The sequence below is a fragment of the Salminus brasiliensis genome, chromosome 8 (genome assembly GCF_030463535.1).
Source record: "Salminus brasiliensis chromosome 8, fSalBra1.hap2, whole genome shotgun sequence".
Classification (NCBI taxonomy): Eukaryota; Metazoa; Chordata; class Actinopteri; order Characiformes; family Bryconidae; genus Salminus; species Salminus brasiliensis.
Window position 1 is genome coordinate 20,258,646 of NC_132885.1, and position 17,002 is coordinate 20,275,647.

General features: G+C 41.1%; 1 protein-coding gene across 3 annotated transcripts; it reads right to left on the bottom strand.

Moving 5' to 3' along the window:
• Positions 1-429: 429 nt before the first annotated feature.
• On the bottom strand, positions 430-16,781 carry zmym2 (zinc finger, MYM-type 2). 3 transcript variants are annotated; one of them, XM_072686045.1, is made up of 24 exons: positions 16,712-16,774; positions 14,895-14,999; positions 12,627-13,488; positions 11,848-12,136; positions 11,573-11,735; positions 11,225-11,437; positions 10,849-10,996; positions 9,439-9,554; positions 9,128-9,250; positions 8,847-8,997; positions 8,516-8,688; positions 8,040-8,205; positions 7,914-7,948; positions 7,644-7,785; positions 7,418-7,545; positions 7,093-7,252; positions 6,014-6,148; positions 5,385-5,497; positions 4,935-5,115; positions 3,553-3,704; positions 2,802-2,916; positions 2,255-2,497; positions 1,901-2,036; positions 430-1,735 (listed from the first exon to the last, which is right to left on the bottom strand). In XM_072686045.1, exons 3-24 carry the CDS (start codon positions 13,471-13,473, stop codon positions 1,552-1,554), a joined length of 4,113 nt encoding a protein of 1,370 aa, XP_072542146.1. In that variant the 5' UTR covers positions 13,474-13,488; positions 14,895-14,999; positions 16,712-16,774; the 3' UTR covers positions 430-1,551. The 3 variants fall into 3 exon arrangements, with proteins under 3 accessions (XP_072542146.1, XP_072542148.1, XP_072542149.1); XM_072686047.1 differs by lacking the exon at positions 14,895-14,999 and having other exon boundaries at positions 16,712-16,781; XM_072686048.1 differs by lacking the exons at positions 14,895-14,999; positions 16,712-16,774 and adding an exon at positions 14,623-14,846.
• Between the last annotated feature and the right edge of the window lie 221 nt (positions 16,782-17,002).

Consider the following 17,002-nt stretch of genomic DNA (forward strand, 5'->3'; position numbering starts at 1 on the left):
CTTCAGAGTTCATGAAGGTTTTAACAAAGAATAACCTCTTGCCTTGCTGGCCAAACTGTTCCATCAGTGAAGACAAACTCTTACCATGAAGTCTCAAAAGTCGCTCACACCACATCAAGGTCACATACCGGCACAAGGACTTGCACACCTCCTGCTCCTTTTTCCTCACACACTTCAGCAGAACACGAGGATCTATAAATAACTCAAATATCACAGTGCACATGTAAACCAATGAGGTGCTGCTAACACTACCCATAACAATGAATTATGGAGCTAAAGTCCTGACAAGACAAGCGACCATAAAGATCTAAGATCACAATCACATCTTGAATCCAGGGTAAAACATTTGCACTCAGAATATAAACAAGTCCCAACTTTGGTTCATGCAAAATACTGACCAAAACATCAGCGACATCCCAAAAGGGGGGCTTTGTGAGATGATGAAATTAGCTTTGCATTTATTGGTACAAAAAGACAAATAAGATAAAAACAACCAAGAAAACAGAACATTTGTCATAAATAAAGTCACTCCTACCTTGCATAATGCTATTTATACTCAGTTGTCAGACTGCTTTTCACAGCCACATTCTTTAAATCATTTCAAATTTGATGTGCTCCAACATAAACGTGACCGTGGAATCAACAATGCACGAAAAGTGCTTGGTTTATTTCAAATGAAATAAAGAAAACAAAAAGTCAAAAAAGGTAGGAGGGTAAAATAAAACCACACTGGGAGTAAAAATCAAGTTTTCTTAACTGATTGTTCAATAGAATAGCTTAACACTAGGAAGTTCAATACGAACAATAAACCTGCTTCATATATACGCCTCCACTGCCAGTCACCCAGCACCCAAACTTCACAAGTCCAAGAGAGTGAGAGAAACAGACACAAATGGGTGATCCAGGGCTGCAGCAGGTTTTAATGCTCTTCAAGAAGGTGAGAGAAATGGCACAAGGTCCACGCACACACATCCATCCATTGTCCTGTCATAAAAGGAACTCTGACACAATCACAAACCGCAATAAATAAATATTTTATCTTAAGAAGGCTTTCTTGGGTTCATGGTGAGCAGGTTTTTTTTAATGTTTATTTATAGTATTTCAGCTTGTTTTTAACGCACACACACACGCACACACGCACGCACACACACACAGCCACTCTCTAACCCACTACTTTCAGAAATATTTACAGACCACAGCAGCCCAATCTGGGCATCATAAGTAATGCTACATCACATACACGCAATTTCTAACAAGTGAAAAGGAGGGGAAAAAAAAAAAAAAAAAAGAAAAAAAAAAAGAAAAAAAAAAAAAAAAGAAAGCAGCAGTCTGTGGGACGCTTTTCACATAAAGCACCACTTTCATCACCCTATGACTTCTGAAAAAACTGATTGTAGAAACCAGCATTAGGCAGTCAACCTCTCAAGTCCTGGCGTAGACCGTATTCTCTTTGCTTATAGCTGTACTGGGATCAGTGTGTTTAAAGGGACAGTGATATTATGCAATGCAGAGGGTGCTATGGTGGTGAAGGAGTCCTCAGTTTATCTAGCCTTAAATGCCTTCCTCCTCACGACCGCTTTCTCTGTAGATGTCTTTCACTAGGAGGACTTGAGTTAGGAGGCTCTCCAGGACGTGCTTTTCAAGAGGAGTTGAGCTGAACCATAGCGGACCATCTGACGTTGAGATCTCTGGCTTTACATAGAAAAAATCTGTCCTCTGCTTTACAGACTCCGGGCTGAAGAAATAAGGAGCAGGAAGTTACTCAATAATGCTGATTATATTTCATTTTTAATATTTGTTTTCCCATTATGCAGTACAAATAAGGATGTGTTTTTATCCAAAGAGATGGCACGGTTTCCAGAAATTTTTTTTAAGATAGAGCTGGTTTTAGGAAACTCACCACTTAGACAGGTATAATTCATACAAGCGACACTCGCGTTTCTTAACAGGACAACGATCAGAGCCTCCCGAACCCTCATCCAGCTCAAAGTTTGAGCCACCACCGTCTTTACGTCTCCTTTTACTTGCTGTTGGCTCTGTTGAGAAAAAGGGGGCTCCAAGTGAGAAATACAGAATGCTCATTTGTTTAAAATTTCCTTTACCTATATAATGCCACAGAATATAGAGATGCAAATATACTTAATCTAGAAATATCTGGAGCTGATCTAAATTTAGTTCGTTCACACATTTAGTGACCTAAAGAGATCCAGGTATTCTTAACGCAGGTTTAAGCCAGGGGTGAAGTATAGCATACCGTGTTGATCCTGCGAGATGGAAGGGATGCGTATACAGACGGTGGTCTCATGGTTGTGAGGTTTGGAAGTGCTGGGGCCATAGACATTGCCAAAAGAAAGGCGCAAGTGCTGCTCGACAGTGCGCAACCCAAAGTATTTAGTGTTGAGATAGACGAGGGAGCGCAGAAGAACTGAAGGGGAGTGCTCTCCCAGTTGCTTGCTACTCCACAGACACAGCTCCTCCACACGCCCCCAAAGAGAACCTACACACAGAATCCGCAGCCAAGAACATGACCATCTTGACAACACATATCCACACTACAGACATGCAACTTTCAGGTAAGCTATAAAACTAAAATGATCACCATGGTGTAATAGACATTAAAGATTCTCAGCAAAAAATTAAAGCAGATTGCTCTCGGGCCATTACTTGAAAATGTCCTCATAATTTGATTGAGTCATCACCTTTTATTCAGGATGTGAACAGCAATAATTATAATCATTGGACACTTTCAAAGAGTTACATTAACTGCAACACCGCAACTACCGAAACAGAAAGCTTTTTACCATCAGGAAGAACACTGGGTTGCCAGTCTTTCAGAACTTTGTTAAGCTCTTCTCCAAACATTTGGTAGCAGGAGTCATTGAAGAGGTCATCTGGTCTTCCTTTATCCTGCAAATGCTTTAAGCAAACCAGAAAAATATTACAAATGACCAAATGTGAGGGGATGGGTCAACTACAACTTAAAGTAAAATAATTTACTGACCTAAACTGGAAAAAAATAAATAATATACACTTCTTTTTTTAATATGCATGTGTCCTCATAACTTCATGTGGTCAACAACACTTGTTTCAGGATGTGAACAGCAGTTAAGTTATAATCATTGGACACAGGAGCTTAGGTTTGTCTGAAAACCTCTCCTTACACTTCAGCTTTTTGAGAACTCAGGAGACCCCTTCCCAGGAATTTAAACTATTGGCATGGAGCCCAACTTCAATCAGATAAACTCACTTAAATATATTAGCAAAACCAAAAGTACTGTAAGGAAAGGGCTTTAGTCCCTCTTACAAGGCACATGGTAGCCTTGACCCTCCTCATGTGAGGAGGGTCAGCTAGGGGGTGTCCTAGCTGGGTGGGAATTGGAAATAATTACAAATTGGGAAAAAAATAATAAAAAAGATACACCTGCAACCTCTATCACGAGAATAAAAATCATTGTAACAAACAGCAAGGGTAAGCTCACAACATACCATACAAAACAGATGTGAACATTAAAAACGTGCAAATACACAAGTTCTGAAAACTAACTGACTAACCTTCTGAATGCCAAGGCATAGGTAGAGAATGCTGTCCGGAGCATAGCGCTCCCCATTGGGCCGTCGCACTTCTTTGACGAATCTAGCCAAAGTCTGGTTAAGCTCTGCTGAGCTCAGGGAGAGAAGACTGCCTTTCAAGCGAGCCGGAGTTACTACACACACACACACACACACACACACACACACACACGGCAACAAATTAAAAATGGCAATTATACTGGTAGTTGACAAGCGTAAGCATTAAAATCAATTGACTTCATTTCCGATTCCACAAATTAAGCAGAAATGGCCACAAAACAACAGCAAGTAAAAAAACAATTGCAACAGGACATGCGGTTGAGAAAGCAGTTTTAGGCTGGGATTTCATCTATCAGGATTCAAATGGCTTATGAAAAGCAGGAATTACACAGCAAATTGAGTCAGAGCCAGATGCTAGTCTGTAGTCAACCTTTTGCAACACCACACATTGGCACCCCCCACTGGAAGAAAGCGACAAAACACTGATGGAGCAGTAGGCGCAGGAGAAGAGGAATTTCATACTATACTTTAGGACCCATTTATTTGAGCATGTACATGCACCTGTAAACTTACTATAGCAAAAAGACAAAGGGTTTTTAAGACAATTAAGAGCTTTCACACCTGCACTTTTTAGTCACTTTTTAGTAAATTGAAACAAGGTCATCACACTTTGATGTGGACCAAAACAATTGCACAGATCCTTGAGAGGAGGTGGTCTTCGCCTGGTCTCAACCAAACTCTGGAGTGGTTTGTTTGTGGGGAGAACACACTCAGACCTTGATCAGACCAAACCATCAGGTGTGCTCTGCAAAATTCTTGTTTAACCTGGTATACTGCACAGATAATTACTACAGCTATAAACAAATGAGATCTCTGCCATTGCTTCATGTTAAATCACATAGAAATATGCAATAGTCCAGAACACAGGACCTCCTTCCTGCATATACTTCTGTGCTCCAGAGAGAATGTTTATTGTGATGCATTTGTGATTTTATTTCCCCAGTGTGAAAATCTAAATTCAATGGGAAAATGCTCCATGTTTACAAACTTGTAAACTGATTCAGACCAGAGCAAACAAACTGCAGGTGTGAAGAATGCCCTTAAAAAACATGATCTAAAGCAGAATGTTGCTACTTCAACCCACAGTCACCAGAACAACAACATTTCAATAACTCACTGATCGAAATGGAAAAAAAAAAGTGTCCTCATAACTTTGTGGTCAACAACACTTGTTTCAGGATGTGAACAGCAGTTAAGTTATAATCATTGGACACACAAACTTAGGTATTTCAGTAAACAGATCCTCACACCAAAAACAGCAGAAAGTTCAAACAGGATCCAACAGGACTAGTGAGGCCTCTTACCTTGTTTTAGCAAATCTTTCTCTTCCAAGCCAGTGGGCTGTGCAGCTGATGATGTTGTCCACCTCCTCCAGGCATTTAGGCCATACCTGGAAGTAAGGGGGAAAGAGCCATCTGCTGCAGTGGGGTCTGCTGAGGAGGAAGCTGGAGAGGACTCCTCTTCCACTGCCCGTCTCTTGTTACCCTAAGCAATCATTAAAATAAAAAAACAAAAAACATCAAGCTACAGACAATGGGAGACAACATAAAGAGCATATAAAATTGCCAACCTGTTTCTTTTGAAAAAACACATTTTACTTTGTTAAAAGGGCATTAACCATAACTACTCATGTAGTGTCCTCATACAGAACCATAACAATCATGTCACATCAGAATGTGAACAGCATGATGTTTTTAATCACTGGACAGCTTCTTAGGTTGATGTTTAAAAGAATAAGGACATATTTGGAGTACCCTTCTTCTGGTTCTAGGCCGGGGGGACTCCTCTCTCTCGTCCGCTAGGACCGGGGGTAACGTGAACCCCATCTCTGCATCTAGCCCCTCCAACACAGGCACAGGCTCAGAGGCTGCAGAGACACATGCAACACAAAATGCAGACCATACTTAAAAAGAGAATGCACTCCCCGTCTTGCTGTTTAACATATTAATTAAGCAGTAATTGCTCACCAGTTCCTCAAAGGGTATTAATGATTCTTATATAAGCTTGTTTGAAAAACTAAACTACATAAGAATACCCTGCTTATACATGTATTCCAATCTCCCACACAATCACTTTCCTCTGCTTGGCTGACAAAACTAACAACCGGAAATAGCCAAGGAAGAATTTTAATCCAAGGCTGTATACTCTGTAGTTCTCAACACACACACACGTGATCAAACTATTATGCAACACATTTAGTTATGAGCAGGAAAAGATAGTAACAGGAGCTTCACAAGTAAGGACACCAATCCAAAATGGAATGGAAACAGCCTCTAAACTCAGCGATAATCCTTTATAACCAAGTTTGTACTGCCAACGAACATTGAGATCATGTGTACTGCATATGCCCAACGTTTGGACTGCTCACAGGGGGCTTCTGTACCTAGAGGAAAGTCGTTTTCCAGGTCCAGTTCTGGCTCATATTTATCTTCCTCCTCTTCCTCTTCAGAGCTGCTACCACCACTCTCACTCTTTACTCTCTCACTTTTCACCACATCACTCTTTTCACATTTGATATCTGAGAGAAAAAAAGACAACAACAAGGTTTATCAAAAGTTGAACAGATTTGAACCCATAGCACAATGTTTTAAAGGGTAACAAGATTAATTAAATTAAGATGCAAGACATGATTGTTTCTTATTAGTATTTTGGGTTTTAAGATCAAGTGACTATTACCCAACAGGCAAAGGTATAGGAATTACATTTTTAGTCTTCGCATTATAACAGATTTCTCCTCCGTAGGATCTGTAAATCTTCCCTTTAAAATGAGTCACATTCCCAGTGGCGTGTTTCATGCATTCTATATCAAAAGGAAAATGTTAACAAGGCCCAAGAGCTTAGTAGCAACACATGATCAGCTTCAATGCTGGGGGAAACATTGATCACCTCAGTCACTTTTTAGAGCTTTAGAAATGAAAACCCTGATTAGTCGATTTGTGCCAACAATAATCATTGTAAAAACTGACAGACTGCAAAGATGAGAAAGAAAAGTCTGCATAGGCCATTTTAAGTGTAAAACAGAACACTGCAATTGTAATGCTGAAACAACGTTGTGTAGTGTTTGCATGCATAATAGTCACATGCCATGCAGAACATGCAATGTCAAATTATATTAAAACAGGTCTTGTTACTTTTGTGCTGCTTATAAAAAATAAAAATACACAGTTGTCATTTTCCCGGACATAGCTACCAGATGCAGATTATATTGTTGTTTAAACAAACAATATTGTTTATTTGACTCCAATCTTGGATACACTGATTGCAATATTTTTTCTGCAATACAGAAGATTTCACCAGAAGTGAATGTCATTAATAATCCATCAATGTCAGTTTTTCCAACATTGTGCAGCCCTAATATTAACAAGCACAAAGGTACGAAATCCTTTAGCCACATTTAGTTTAAGAAGAAATCTTTAGGCAAGCATCTTGCAAGATAAATAAATTGTTGGAAAAAAAAGGTACCAGGGCAGTCAGGTTTCTTCTCATCCTCAGAGATCATTTCAGCCATAGCAAACAGGTCAGCCTCCAGAGGATCAGGAATCTTGGCTTTGAGATCATTGATGGTCTTTACAATCTGCTCAGCACTCTGTAGCGTGGTAGGCAGGAACACTGGCACAGGTACCTGAGAACCGCATAGGGATTTCGACAAGTCAGCTTCCTTTCATCATCCATCTTAAACAGGTACCATCAGTAGTACCATCGTCAGTACCAAAAAACAAAAAAAAAAGTAGATGTTTCAGCAGCAGGGGGAGTATCACCTGAAACAGGTTGAGAGAGAACCTCTTACCGGTACAGGTATTGCAACAGGTGTGGGTGTGGCCTGAGCATAGAGGTTCATGGGCACTGGGACATAAACAGGAACAGGTATTGGGACAGGGACATATTCCTTGACCAAGCCCTCCAAGCCATCTTCTTCTGTAAAAAGAATGTAGTACCAGTCCGTCATTAATACCTTACTGGTCCCCAAATGTCATGCTCAGCCCAGTTGTAGTATAGAAAAATAATGCTCCAACCTGTCTGCAGCAGTTTGCTCTGCATATGAGGTTTGCAATAGGTCGCCTTGGTCATGGTGAGGGGTTTACAAAGCACAGCTTTGTTCTTTACATCCTTAAGAATTCCTCCTCCAGCATATGACACAGGACCCTGGTTTATCAACTGTATGGAAAAGACAGCATGAGGTGTTAGATCATTTTAGTTGTGCATGGTACTCTTAATAAATAAGAAAATGAGGGGACAAAAACAAAACAAAAATACAAAAAAAAAAAAAACAAAACAAAACTCACTGCAAGTTTAGACGCCTGGGCCTGTCCCCCAATTCCTATTAGAAGACAAAATGTTCATTATACATAAAAATAAGGCGACATGCAAATTGAGTTTGCATACATTCGCTGGCTTTGCGAGGATGTTACCTAAAACTGTGTTTTCTGGGCCTTTCTGTGTTGCCATATTAGGTTGATTTTGTTGGCAATAGAAGCGGAGTAGACATTGCTGATCACAAAACTGTTTCGTCTCTGCACGCCACTGCACAGACTCAGTCAGGTTTCCCTGCACCTTACAACAGTCACAACGCGCCGCCTAGTGGACAAACATGACATGACAGGACAAACACAGGTTTTACCAAAATAAGCAACAGTATAATGAACTTAACACCAATATGCTTTTGGGAAACTGGGCTCCGTTCTCAAAAAGCAAGCATAGTAAAACTAACGAGCCTTCACTAATGTATAATAATGTGATACATGTATTTCAAGATTGTGTCCTCATATAAAAAGGGGTCAACACTGTGGTTCAGAATGTGAACAGCAAAAAAGTTATAATCACTGGACACTTAGCAATCAAAAGAAAATGTTACCACTACTACAACATAAGAAGATTAACTGCAGACCTTGTAGTACCAGTCGTGAAACTTCTTTGCACAAGTCTCACTGCAGAAGTCTCTGCTGACACTGTCTATCTGTTTTGTAACAGACTTCTTGCACATCTGGGTACAGTGGTTGCAGGTAACACATTTCAGGCCCAGACGGCGTGCAAAGTCCTGCTTGAACAATAACTTGCAACCTGTGCAAAGAAGGTAGTGGGTAGGTCTGGGTTAGATTATTATTCTGCAAACCTCAACTGATCATTCGGTCACTACACTTATATTTGGGTAGGTGTTTTGTTACAGCAAATTATACAATTTAATACTGATAAATATCTTCTCAATTAAAAAAAAGTACCTTCACTACAGAAGGGTCTCTTGACCCCTGAAAATTTGACAGTTTCATGAAGCGTCTTCTCCTCCTGGCAAAACTCGCAGAAGGTGACAATACAGTGGAGTTTCTTATAATCTTCACAACATGTCTTACTGCAAAACTGATACACTTTTTCCTGAAAAGAATGAAGACAGTCGTACTTAGTTTAAGTTGAATGAGAGTCTATAAAAGCACCACAGTAACTATAAACTATACAATGCACAAAATAATGATCACTATCCTGATCACTGTCCTTTAATCCTCACCTCCCACTCCAGAATCTCTGGTTTTAGACTGAAGGAGCCTCGGCAGTAGTTGCATTTCAACTGGACGTTACTGGAAGCTGAGGCAGGAAGCTGACCATTTGCTGAAGTTTGAATGGTGGCACTCTAAGACAAATTGTGTGGAAAGTGATCAGAAACTCACTTTATGCACAGAACTCCTACTACGTTCTCAGTCATATATATATATATATATATATATATATATATATATATATATATATATATATATATATATACACACACACACACACACACATATATATAAAATATTAACAGTGATGCAGTGCATGTACCTGGAACTTTGTGACACACTGAGAGCTGCAAAAGTTTAAGACTTTCCCTTCAGGCAGTGTCGCCTGATACTGAGGTAATGAATTTCTCTTACAGAAATGACAGGAGGGCTCAGCAACTACAAAAACAGAGGTAAAAAGTGTTTACAATAAGATTTCAAACACATCAGTTGTGCAGCCATGGATACTTTATGTGGTATACACCTTCTGTACTCTTTGCCTAAAACAAAAACAAGCAGTGTAGCGTCTGGCATGATATGCTACTGTATATCATGGGTAAAAAGCTGCAGTTGAAGGCTTAAAGCACAAGCTGCTGTTTTTAGGTCATGTTCAAATAGTGAGTCAGCGTAGCAGTTTATGGATCACTCCACTGTATCAGAAGGAATGAAAAATAATGTTTTTGTTTATAATGTTTTTAAGGGGGGGAATGATTGTTTCGAATAATAAGCCATAATTTGGATGTATTGGTGTGTGTTTCTTCATTAACAATAATTCCATAACCATTATTCATATTGGACCAACCTTAGATCTGCCGGGACTGATCTCCAGACACATTATTATTTGTTAAATTTAATAGTCAGGGACACTCAACTGAGACCAATGTCTCATTCACAGGGGGGCCCTAAGAACATCACATAAAATAAACACGAACATCACACAAATTTTGAAATAGTAACATAAGAAATAAAATGAACCTTAATTAATTATGAAAATCACATTAGTCTTACTGAGCACCAGAAAAATATGGCCATCCATCACAAAGAGCATCTAATCAAACAAAACCTTACTATAATGAAATTGTTTATAGCACTTCAATTTCATCAACTGCAACAGCATAAAACTGTACACAATTTCACATTTACTAAAATGGGGACTGCTATTTAAAAGTTATACATGTATTTAAAGAGAGGTATGGACACTGGGGGTGGAGTGCTGGATGTGGATTAATGTTTTCCTTTCAGATAAATGACAAATATTTCAGTTCAAAATGCTGCATAGTCCACAACTAGGCTTAAATTCTTGTTCTTTTGGTCGAGGGAACACTGGGTGTAATAATGGAAAGTACTAAATAAGCCTTCTTAGGAAACTTTATAAACAAAGTTTCACATCCATCTATACATGCTGGTGTAACGGATGGTGTAACTTTTCCTTTATATAAATTCTTGCTAGCAGAATTGCTAGATTAGCATCAGTGGAAACTAACCAATAAAAAGGCAAGCCTTGCTTACAGTACACCTCTATTGCCATATGGATCACTATATGTACCTATGGTATCTCATCTGAGACAGGTGAGATTACAATACAGATCAACTTTATACACACATATATGCATAAAGGGCAGCTTTACATATTGACATTGCTGTGTACCAAGATACTGAAGTGTTGGAGATAAGTCTAGCATCAAGTACTTACTCTGTGCAACAGCAGATACTTTGCTTTTAGTCAGACATGACGTAGAACAGTAAGGCTCCATGACACCATTAGGTCCGATGCCGTGAGTGACATCAAACGATCTGCACATCACCTTACAACCACTACATTGCGTCATCTTTCCATGAGTCTGGGGTAAAAACAAATAATTCAGTTTAGTTATTTAAATTTAAGGAGTTCAATCTTAAGCCCTGTTAAAGTCACTATATATCTTACATTGAGGAAATAAGAAGAAATAACTGGGCACCACAAGAACATCAATAGAACAATAAGGCTAAAAAGCAGGTTTCACATCATTGGTAAAGAAGGGGCAGCAAAAAGCACTATTGAACAGGTACCTTTAAGTTGGCTTACTTACCTGCTTGTATTCCCTGACACAGTTCTGACAGCAGAAACGCTTCTGCTGCCCGTCAACAAGTAAAAAGTGATTTGCTGTGGCACGACTGGGCAAGTAGTTCCCACACTGCTCACAGCAGTTCATGATGAGCCCATTAGCCATACGATAACGGTTAAAGCAGGCATCACTGCAGATCTTATGGGTGACATTCTTGAAGCTAACCTCATGCCGAATCTAAGGAAGACACAAAATGACACAAAAATAAACTTTACTTCTTTTAATGCCACCCCCCTCGTAAATGAGGTTTTGAAAAATTCAAATGAATTGTAGAACGGCCTGCCAAGCATCCCACAAAACAAAAGAACTGACCTCTGTGAGTTTTCCGCAAACAGTGCACTTGGTTTTAAGAGCGTTCTTCGGGGGATTCTGCTTGTTTTCATATGCAGCCAGACAGCCAGTGCTACAAAACTCCTGAAACAATTCACTCGAGTCTACTTGAGCCACAATTGTACCTTTCATACTAGTAATGTCCCTGGTTTAAAGAAGAAGAAAAAAAAAATCCAAAAAACACATTATACTAAGCATGCTTATCACATCAGTCTTTCAAAATAATACACCCAAACACAAACATTAAAAAGTCTTACTTTTTGCACATGGTGCAACTCTTCTTGGGCGTGGGCTTGTGGGAGAAGGCAGAAAGGCAGGTTGTGGAGCAGAACAGGTGGGAGGAGCCTTTGCGCTGATAGGCTGTCTGGCCTTTTTTTAAGGGCTTTTTACAGTTGGCGCAGGTGACCTTCATGGTGCGTGTGGGTTGTTGGGACCCTGAGGAGGACTGACCAGGAGGTTTGGGAAGCGAGGCTGCTGGAGAGGGAGAGTCCACTCCTGGCTGTTTCTGGTTGCGGGGAAAAGATGCTGATTGAGAAATCCAGGAGTCTGAGTGGGGGGGGGGGAACAAAAAACCCCAAAACATTTAAATGGTGTTTACCAGAGATTACCTAAAAGACATCCCAACTACTTACAAAGTCAATAAATAGGGAAGCAAATAACAGTGAGAAAGACCAAATTGAAACTGTATGAAAAAGTAGTTAAACTAGTGCATCAGAACTGCAAACAGGGGTAGACAAGTTCAGCTCAAACAAAACAGGATCAATATATTTCATACAAAATAAACAAAAATTGCATTTTAAACTCTGATTGGAAACATATGCTCATGAACATATAGCAGCTCATAACCAAAATGCTTGTTTAAATGTGTTCAAATTTAAGCTAAAAAGCTAATAAACATGCACCAGAAATCACAAGTAATTAATGCAAAATGATTTACAATGTCCTCATCAAGATGCCCAATATATTGGAATGTTATAGGCAGACCTACAGTACATGTGCAGCACAGAGAGAATGAGAAAATGTGCACGTGCATTACCAGATCTCTGGTGGGTCCCCGTCTCTCCGTTCTGAACTGGCTGGACAGCTGAGCTTACACGTCCTGGGTTGAAAGTGGGTGAAGGTCTACTGGCTGATCCTTGGCTCTGCTGGGCCTCTGGGTTCAGGCTGAATGCACTGCTGATCTGTAACCCGTTTTCTGCTGCTTCCACCTCTTCCATGCCAGAACCTGCTTCACTATCCCCTTTCAACGATGTCACACTTGTGATCTTAAGGTTCATATCCTCTTGGGCACCCGGGGCTTCGGGTGTTTCCGTTGCCGTTGACATGGCAACCTCTGATGAACATGTCCCTCCTAATGTGGTAACACTGGCAATTTTGATTTCAGAGTCAGGTTCTGTGCTACTCAAGGCACCCCTGGTCTGACCGACCACCAGTGAGGAAGATCCTCTGTGCTCAGAATCTTCCTCATCGTCTATAACAATGGGTTCACTCTGGCTTTTGAGCGCCGTGGTTACGGCTGCCGCAGAGGCAGCAGCAGCTGCAGAGGAGGGAGGAGTGGGCGCTTTGGAGGATGCTGTTGCTGTGGTAGCTGACTCCACACAGTCTGTGGTTTTGGCAGCATTGAGGGCCTCGACAGGTGTGGGGGAGTCGGAGGGGGTTGGCGGCTGTGTTCCCCCCTGAGAGTGTGCAGGAGGCCCCTCTACTAGCACAACATCATCATCATTATCCTCTGGAGCTTTGGGTAGGTCTGTTGTCATGGCACCAGTTTCACCTTGATGCTGCCCATCTGAGGAGAGATCTGTTGAGGGTGTGGTTTCCATGGGCTCCTCCTCCTGACTTGAGGCCTCCTCTGCATCTGCCCTGGGCTCCAACTCTCCATCCATCACTTAGGTAACCACCTGTTGGCACAGACAAAAAAAAAAACAAAAAACACTCACATATGCTTATTAGTAAATCCAAATTTGAACCCTAGAAATAACAGCCATACAAAAATCTATCTTCCATAACAAAGCTTATCAACACCTTGTGGGGAGAATTTGAGTTCACATTCAATAGCAGTCATTTTCATCTGCATTCAGGCTAATCATATTACTGGCATATAACTGGAAGTTCATAAATCCCGTATTCATTCATATTCTGATTCTACGCCCATTTATTTTACAACACACTAGGGTTAAACATCATTCCTCCATTGCGACAGCGATGATCCATCTCAGTTTCTTGGCACCTCTGGTTACCGTGGTAATAAGAGCACAAAGAGAGCATTACTCAAAAGGCCAATGACCAATAGTGTGTGCTCCCTATGAGGTACCAGTCATAGAAATACACTCTCACCAACCAATTTGATAGCAATACTTAACTGCTGCTGGGTAGAGCACCTTCATGCCGCCCTGTTTTACCACGGATCCAGTGACCGGAAAAGTCACTGAAGAACAATGAACTCATCCTCACTGGTTTAAGATTACTTGCATTGGTATGCTTTGGCACAGACACTACAAGATGGGTCAATTATGGTCTCAGACCAGTTTTGCTGAGCCTGTGCCCACTGCAGCCTCAGCTTTCTGTTCTTGGCAGATAGAAATGAAACCCAACATGGTCTTCTACCGTTTCCCCAAGACAATTGTACATAGTGAATATCAGAGTTGCCACAGTCTTTCTACCAGCTCAAATCAGCCTGGTCATTCTCTCTTGACCTCTCAATGACATTTCATTGCTGCATAAATTTCTGCTGGTGTAACTGTTTTTCATATGTAACTGTTGTGTAATGTGTTGCCACTACTATAATACTGTAACTACAATCTTTTGTTTGAAACAAAGGAACTGATGACTGTAGTTAAAACAAGCTGCTATATTAAGTACAATGTTATCACATCATTAAATAAAATGAGCGCAAAATCAATACAATCAGTATTGACAATATATTGCATGACTTTGCTTTCAAATAAACTCAGTAACCAAAGTAAAGACAAAAAGACGGCATTTTTGATTAGTTACAATTAAAGAAGCACACACACACACACACACACACTTACTTCACCATTGCATCTTAAATTTGGTCCATATCATGGAGTTCTAAAAAATAAATAAATAAATAAATAAATAATGTTCTCTAAACCAAATGTTAAAATTCACTTCCTAATGCCAAACAAATAACTACACACTGTGCTTCCCTCTGGGGTCCGTTTAGCTAAGAATGACTAAAAATTGATGCCTTCCCCCAATACAATAAAAAAAAGTCTAATGTACCTCAAAATAACATCTCATCACAGTCCATCCATCATGCATTCACACAGCAATGCAATACCTCATCACTGCCCACTGATGAAGGGTCTATTCAGTAGGTTGTGCATCAAGACTGATAGTAGGAGCCAAGAGCAATGAAGATATTATGGCCGTCAACATATTCCTCCTGAAAACAAACCAAACTGAATTACTACGATCTTAAAGCCCATTCTTTCCTAACTTTGACTCAATTACCCAAAGTTCCTTTGGCTACATCTTGATGCAGCATAAGCAACGACTCCTCGTGGCAAATGTGCTGCCTTGTACACACAGGCCCCACTTTAAAAAAGAAAAACCCCACAAACAAACAAACAAACAAACAAAAAAAAACCTTAAAAACAAGCTCTGCAGTCCTTGGCCTTTCACACATCCACGGCCTGAAGGGGAGATCAAACTACCGGCACTGCTAGCAAGCAACCACAGCCTCATAAAGGCTCTATAAGCACATGCGCCATGCGCTCGCAGCCTCGATGCATGTGCTAATGGAAGTGACTGGCAGGCAACCCAGAATGAGCCTACCACACCGAGAAATGCATTAGGCTCACACAATCATCAGAGTATGGTAGTATGGCCATCATAAAAAAACGCACATGTTCTCAAGTTGCACAGAGGACCTTCATTCAGGGCCATTCGGGAGGAGGTCGAGCAATCCTAGAACTGCTACCACCTAGAACCGTCTAACGGGGTGCTATTCGGACTCAAAGGCAGCCCAGGGCTGTGTCCTTGACTCTACACGCGAATAAAACTTGCTCAATTTCAAACTGGACCATAGGCTCCTCTTATTGCCGTGCAGGCAACCGGAGGACGACGTCAACACAGGCTTCCATATTTAACTTCATTCTGAAAACTTGGGGCTAACTTACTGCGCACAAAACGCACAGACTGCGACACACGCATACAATCAACACAAGTCTACAGACTGAAACAGAGCGCAATTTAAAGGCAGAAACTGTGAACGTGTTTCAGTTCAGGGTGCTCCCTGTTCCCACCCCTGGCCTCTCTTGCGCATGCAGCCATTGGATTAGCGTCGAACTGGAGGGAGGAGAGCCTGCGAGACTGCGCCATTGTTATTACAGGCAAAAATGTCGCAAGTTATTCACAAATAATCGCCGCGACAATATAGCTGATTAAGTCCATAAAAATCCCCACGAAACAGCAAGACCAAAGACTTCAATTTTCATAAACCATGACCCATTTAAACTCTTTTGCCAGGGCTCCAAGAGCACGCCGGTAAGCCACTAATCAATACTACAAACCCACTACAGCACTGACTTTCCTCCTATTTAGCAGTTTACAACTTCACATGAAGTTCCCGGGGTTCTTACACTCCAGTGAACGTTTAATTGGGAAGTTACCCCAGAGCTTTTACCCCAGGCAATCAAAAGGACATACACGTGGCTACCTGCAGGGGCGCTATACAGTTCAGAGCATCAACTATAACGCCTAGCTACATAAATTTACCAAACGACTAAACCATTCAGAGCAATATTGAGTCGAACGGGCATAGGGAAGCACGCACAGGTCAACAGCAAAGGAAAATAAGGAGAGATAACGGAGAATAAATTTGCCCATTAGTGAGTAGCACTGCCTCACGTCCGCCATTAGAGCGAGCGAAACAATACGCGAAAGCAGAGGCAACAGCACCCTGCCACGGCGGAGAGGGGGAGAAATCTCAGGCGGGGTAAAATTGACTGCCTCTCTCCCCCGGTTAAATTAGACCCCCCAACAACGCAGGTGACTCAAATCATTCCTTCAGGTTGAGCTATAGAGTAGAGGCAGTTGTGGAAACTTTGGCCAATTAAGCTCTGAACAGCATCAAAACGCCTGTGAATTTCTTACCGGAGTAGAGCTGGAAACGGTAGAGCGCCAGTTTTGTGCCTTGACATAAATTCAGAGGCGCATGCGCGAAAACGTACAGACGTTCCAGGCGCGTGGGAGGAGGACCGTGCCCGCGAGGGCCCTCACTATCGCGCATGCGCACTCCGTCCGATAAACTCAAAAATTGAAATCCCACAACTGGACGCTGGAGTAGCTTTCATACTGCATTCAGCTGCGTTACAGTAACAGATAGATCAGTACCGGTGTTATTATTACTTGATCACCACCACATGCCCAAGTTAGAATTTTACC

Coding starts and splice junctions, on each gene's coding strand:
- zmym2 (XM_072686047.1), bottom strand. CDS start 13,473: ATGGATGGAGAGTTGGAGCCCAGGGCAGATGCAGAGGAGGCCTCAAGT. Junction 9,251..9,438: donor AGTGTGTCACAAAGTTCCAG/GTACATGCACTG, acceptor AATTTGTCTTAG/AGTGCCACCATTCAAACTTC. Junction 7,949..8,039: donor CCCAGAAAACACAGTTTTAG/GTAACATCCTCG, acceptor GTCTTCTAATAG/GAATTGGGGGACAGGCCCAG.